Below are 5,708 nucleotides of genomic sequence, written 5' to 3' on the forward strand. Positions count from 1 at the left end.
CATGTGTCCTTACACAGAATCCTCCTTACATGCCCTTATGCAGGGTGGGTGCTTCTCCCCACCTACCCCTTCTGACAGACTCTCTCATCGTCTCTCCCCTTCTGCCCCAGTATGAAATTGGTTTCCAGAAGCCTGAACTATGAGCTAATTCTTTCATTTAAAAACAAACAAACCAACAAACTTGAGAGGATGATGCTCCATGGAATCCATGATCACATTGGGAATTACTGGAGACAAGAATAAGTAACCTCACCCCTTCCTCCCCATAAGGCTATACAGCAAAATTTCAAAAGCTTTCCCAATTCCCCTTTCCCCTGTTTGCTTTGATGTCTGCAGGTGGAGACTGTCAGTCTCTGATTTTCAGTAACATTCCTTTTTCTTCCTCCTCCCCAACCCCTACTTCCTCAGAGTGTGTGTTTGTTGAATGACATTTTAATTTTGTTTTTCGGTTAATAAGCATTTATTTTCTCTCCCTCCCTCCTTCCTCCCCTGCATATTCTCATATATTTTAACATAGAACGTCAATGCTGAGGAGAATCCTAAAATGACAACAGTCCCAGTCAACTCCATGTTCTGACATTCTATATCCTCATATTCTATATTCTAAAGTCTCTTCTGGGTCTGATTCTCTATGTTGTGAGCCTGCCAGGGATGTGGAATGTTAATGAGATCATTTAGGCTTGAAACAAAGAGCACAGACTGTCAGAGAATAGAGCTAGAAGATCCTTTTCCCCCTTTGTTCTTTATTTGAGCTAAAAGAAGACAAAACATAAAATGTTACTCGTGGCACTTGGGGGAGCTTAGAAAATTAGAATCTAGATAATACTGTAGTCCAGCCCTCACCTCTCCATCTCAACCAGGAGGAAACTGAAGCCCAGAGAGATTAAGGATAACCAAGTAACTCCCCCCCTTTTCCCAACCGCCAAGTAGAGAAGAGAAGTTCAGGCATATTTGCTATTTATGTTTTTAATTCCTTAGACAGCAAGAGCAGCAAATAAACTAGAATGGGAGAGGAGAAATCAGGGGAGAGAAGAAACTTCGAGCTCTGATCAGGGATCAGGTCAAATGACTCCCAGGCAGAAATTTAAACCAGTGAAGGACTCTGCTCCTGGCTTACCTCATTTGTGCTCCCCACTTCTCTTGGTACCCCATATTCAGCAGTGGCTTCTATCAAACTTGTATTCTCTTCTCCTACTTCTTCATACTCCCTTTTCTTATACCTACGAGTACCATAGATGGCCAGGGTGATTAGGGCCGCCAAGACAACAGTCACACCAGCTGTGACTCCAGCTGTCGCCCCACCGGATAAACCACCGTCAGACTGATGGATGAGCTTTATAGTCCTGCGGACCTCAGAAGGATCTGCCAACTTCCACAGATGGGTGCTGGAATCCTTGATCCAGGACTTCTCACTTTCACTGCTGATAACCATCACAGTATTGGTGGCAGCCTGACTCATGAGAGGTGGCCGGGAGAAGGGAGGCAGCCTTGCAGGAGGCAGAGAGCCCCCAGTAAAGAGCCCTGCTTTGACACAGTAGGATACTTGGCAGCCATCACTGATCAAAGCCAGGTGTTGGCTGAAACCTGCTGGGCACTTTTTCAGGTAAGGTCCACCTTGATTCCTGGGATGGGATAAGTTCACCAAAGGATTCCCCATGTCACAGCTGAAGAAACCACCAAAGGGCACAGAGAACCTATAGCCCAGCTCATAGTCTTGGCTGGCACAAACATGTAGACCATCCAAGAGCCTCAGTGGCAAATAGCCAGCTGGGCATGACTGGGCATTGGTCACAGGATTGATGCTCCTGCCACTAAAGAGACCACCAAAAAGGAAGCCTGAATTCTCAGGGACCTGGCTACTTGCCACACACCAGAAAGCTCTGAATTCAGCCTTTGCCACGCGGAAGACGTCCTCACATTCTTTCTTACAGAAAACCCACAAGCTGCACTTTCGGTGGCATTCCAGGAAATTGTAGCCCTCTTCTCTAAAATGGGAATGTAATAGGACTGGGTAGTAATTTGGGGGGCAGGAGAATCCTCCAGTGAGTGGATTCTTCTGCTCTAGTTCTGGGCACAGAGGCATGGCCTCCATCCCTGAGATCTGGGTACACTCCTGGTAAACTCCCCCAAAGGTGAAGTTGGTCATTTTCCCCTCACATGACCCATCATCCGTATTGGCTTGGAAATTGAAGTTGGGGGAATCTCTGTTGGTGCAACCAGGGTAGGTGTTGAAGGTGTAATAACGCCTCACAGCAGCTTCCACAGTTTTCGAGAGCTTCTTCACTAGAGGGGCTGGCAAATTAGGCAATGTGTCAGAGTTGATGAAAAAATACAAGGGCAAACCAGAACGGTCTATTGCTACCAAGTGGTTAGTGATGCCCTTTTGCCAGTCCTCCAGAGTGATGCCTGGGTAAAAAGAGACCCCACCGATGCTTGCAACCCTAGAGTTGGTTCGGTTGGAAAGGTAGTTCTTGTGGAAGACATCCTGGGAGGTATGATTATCTTCTATTTTGAAATTGACTATATTGTGGAATGCCACCCCAGCAGATGCAGTGATGCTGCTGCGGGTAGTCTGGCTGTCCTCCAAGAAGGAGGCCCTGATCTGATCCTCCTGTACTAAGATGGCTCCAGCATCCACACTGGTGATGACATGAGTTCCATAGCTGAGGACCAGGAGTTCCGCCATGAAGTTAGCCATTCGAGTCTGGTTATTCTCCAGTCGGTCAGAGATAGCCATTAGCTCTTTCTCAAATTCCTTGCTTAGCAGTGAAAGAGGATTGATTTTGGCTGTATAGACCAGGTTTCTCACCTGGACCCTGGTGGTCACAGCTTGTTCTTTCACCTGATGGGTCTTCATCTTCTGGAACTCACTGGAGAACTTTCCATTGGCCATGGAGAAGAGGGAGACCTCTGTGTTGATGGAGGAGGAGGTGGTACTTTGATAATTCATCCAGGACTCAATGATTTCAGAATTCATCTCCAAGTTGCTCTGCTTCTGGGGAATGGTCAAGATTTCATCTGGAATGATGTACTGTCCATCTTCTGTAGTCCGGCAGCTTTTATATTGAAAGAGCAGTACCTTTCCCATGTCCACATTCCTCAAATTATCCCAGCCTCCACCAGGTAGTACTTCCAGAACTGGGAGGTTCAAGGCTTTCCTGCATTCCTGAAATCCAACTTCAGGGGGATTCTCCAGAGGGACATCTTTCCCTTCTCCCAACACAAGGATGGTCCAGAAGAGGACACCTTCTAAGCAGTTCATGATTCCAGCAATCTAAGACACACCTCGTGCTCTAGTCAGTGGCAAAAGAGCTTGGGAAATGAACCAGCAGACTAGCCCCTGCCGAGGCAGTAAAAGTGAACAGTTCCTCTTTCCATGCTGATATTGTTGCAAAATAGAGAAATGAGAGATGATGAGAAATAAAGTTTGGTAATGGGCGTAGAAGAAAGACTTGCACTGGGGATAAAAATATCTCTCCTCCCCTCCCCCGCCCAAATCCCAAGGAAGAGCCCATTGAGAGGGCATTTCTAGGGACCAATATGATGATTGGAAAGAGCGCTAGATGGTGGGGAAAAGGGGAGGGGGAGTTGGAAGATGTGGGCAGAACTCACTGTATGACCTTAAACATATCACTTCAGCTTCACGGACCTCAGTTTTCTCATAGATAAGCAAATTGGTCTGGCTATTCTGAGGTCCTATGTTCTAAATTCTCTTCCAAGGCTGACACTGCATGATCTAGGGATCCAGGCCAGGCATTCCATCTTCTTATCTTCCTTCCCGCAGAAAGAGATTGGCCATCCAAACTGTCCATTAGAAGTTTTCAACTGTAACTTAGATCACAGCTTTATCAGGCTTATCAGGATTCCCTCACAAATGAATCAAAAAACGAGCAAGCCCACTGCTGCATGTAGGCATGAACTCCCGACATTCATAGACATCTGGATAATGACAGACTACCCAGATAAGTGAATAACTCATCAGAGGTGCTATAAAGGGGATTCCTTCTCAGGAAGGGGCTGGACTTGCAGACCCTTTGAGATCTCTGTTTCCTCATTCCAAGATAAATGTGTTCTGGCAACTCTGAAGATTCTAGGAGGCATATACATAGTTAGCTAGGCAGCACTATTCTTCTGGCTGTCGGGTGCATGGAACCATAGAATGTCAGGGATGGGAGAGACATTAGGACAGAGAACAGAGAATATCAGAGCTAGAAGGAACCTTAGGACAGAGAACACAGGATGTTAGAGGTGGCAGAAACTTTAATTCAGAGAATAGAGACAGTCCAAACTGCAAGGAACCCTAGAACATGGAATGATAGAGCTGGGAGGGATTTGGGAGCATGGAATGTCCAAGCCAGAGAATTAAAAGTGTCAGAATCCCAGAATCTCAGAACATCTCCCAACTCTGTGCCATAGAGGTGACTGATTCAGGACTTAGTGGCAGAGCTGGAACTAGAACCAGAGACTCCTAACACTGTGTGACTTTGGGCAACTCATCTGCCCCTTTGGAGCCTCAGTTTCCCTGTCTGCAATAAAAAGAGATTGGAAGAAGTTAATATGTAAAGACGCTTCCCGCTCTGACACTGTGACTTTTCTGTCATCAAAGCTATGCTTTCATTTTAAATGAGGCTTAACTCATAGCTGCCTTCCCTTTTTGGAAATACCCAGGTGTTCTGAACAAATGACTGGGCTGAAGAATTGAGTAATCCAGAGGAGTTATTGCAGTCTGAAGCAACATCTAATTGAATCCCCCCAAAGCCACCTGCAAATTTGGGTGGGACTCATTTATTCTTCCATTTCCATGGGCTGAGAAATCAAGGCTGTGTCCTCAAGTCACCCAAACATCTGGCTGGGCTAACATTGGAAAAATTCAGCCAACCATCCAGATGTTTTGAAATTGATGCTGTGGCTGAAATGTTCATTCCCCCACATTCCCTGGACCAAGAAAAATGACTTTCCTGATATCATTTAATGAGCAAAGTTCAGACACGAGACCAGCACTAGCATGCTTGGCTCCCACCCAGTTCCTAGAAGTAACTCTACGTAATCCTTGTCCATTCAATCAATCGATAATTTGTTAAGTGTCTACTACGTGCAAGGCACTGTGCTAGATGTAGAAATACAAAGATGGAAATGAAACAGTCCTTGCCCTCAAGGAGCTTACATTCTTTTTTTAAATTAGATTTTTATTGATATCTTTGGCTACATATTATCTGGATTTGCTCCTGTTTTTCTCCCCTCCGTCCTCTGAGAGTTTTCTCTTACCGCAAAGAATTATTTTTAAAAATAAAAGAGGAAGAAAAGAAAGGATCTAGCAAAACCAATCAACACATCGAAAACAAAAGAGGCTTGGTCTGTATGTAATGTAAGGAGCTTACCTTCTGATATTCAAAATAAATTCAAGCGAGGTTTTGGGGGAAAAGGCAGTAGCACCTGGCAGGATTAGGAAAGACTTGACGTGAAGGTGGCAGCACTGGAGCTGAGCACTGAAGGAAACCAGGGACTCCAAGAGGTGACAGGCATGAGAATGGCAATGGTCTACACAAAGAAGTAGAAATAGGAATTGGAGTGTCCTCTATTAGGGTCATAATGCAAGTGTTGCTGGATTATAGAGTATGTAGAGGAAAGGATGTAGGGAAGTCGAGCTAGATTGTGAATGCCTTTAAATGTCAAACAAGATTTCATATTTGATTCTAGAGGTAGTAGGG

The 5,708-nt window shown here is 45.3% G+C and overlaps 1 protein-coding gene across 1 annotated transcript; it reads right to left on the reverse strand.

Moving 5' to 3' along the window:
* Positions 1-950: 950 nt before the first annotated feature.
* MPEG1 (macrophage expressed 1) lies at positions 951-3,382 on the reverse strand. The gene has a single exon (XM_020976131.2). The coding sequence runs from the start codon at positions 3,260-3,262 to the stop codon at positions 1,085-1,087; it is 2,178 nt and encodes a 725-aa protein (XP_020831790.1). The 5' UTR covers positions 3,263-3,382; the 3' UTR covers positions 951-1,084.
* Between the last annotated feature and the right edge of the window lie 2,326 nt (positions 3,383-5,708).

The sequence above is a fragment of the Phascolarctos cinereus genome, unplaced genomic scaffold (assembly GCF_003287225.1).
Source record: "Phascolarctos cinereus isolate Bilbo 61053 unplaced genomic scaffold, phaCin_HiC Scaffold_9;HRSCAF=440, whole genome shotgun sequence".
Lineage (NCBI taxonomy): Eukaryota > Metazoa > Chordata > Mammalia > Diprotodontia > Phascolarctidae > Phascolarctos > Phascolarctos cinereus.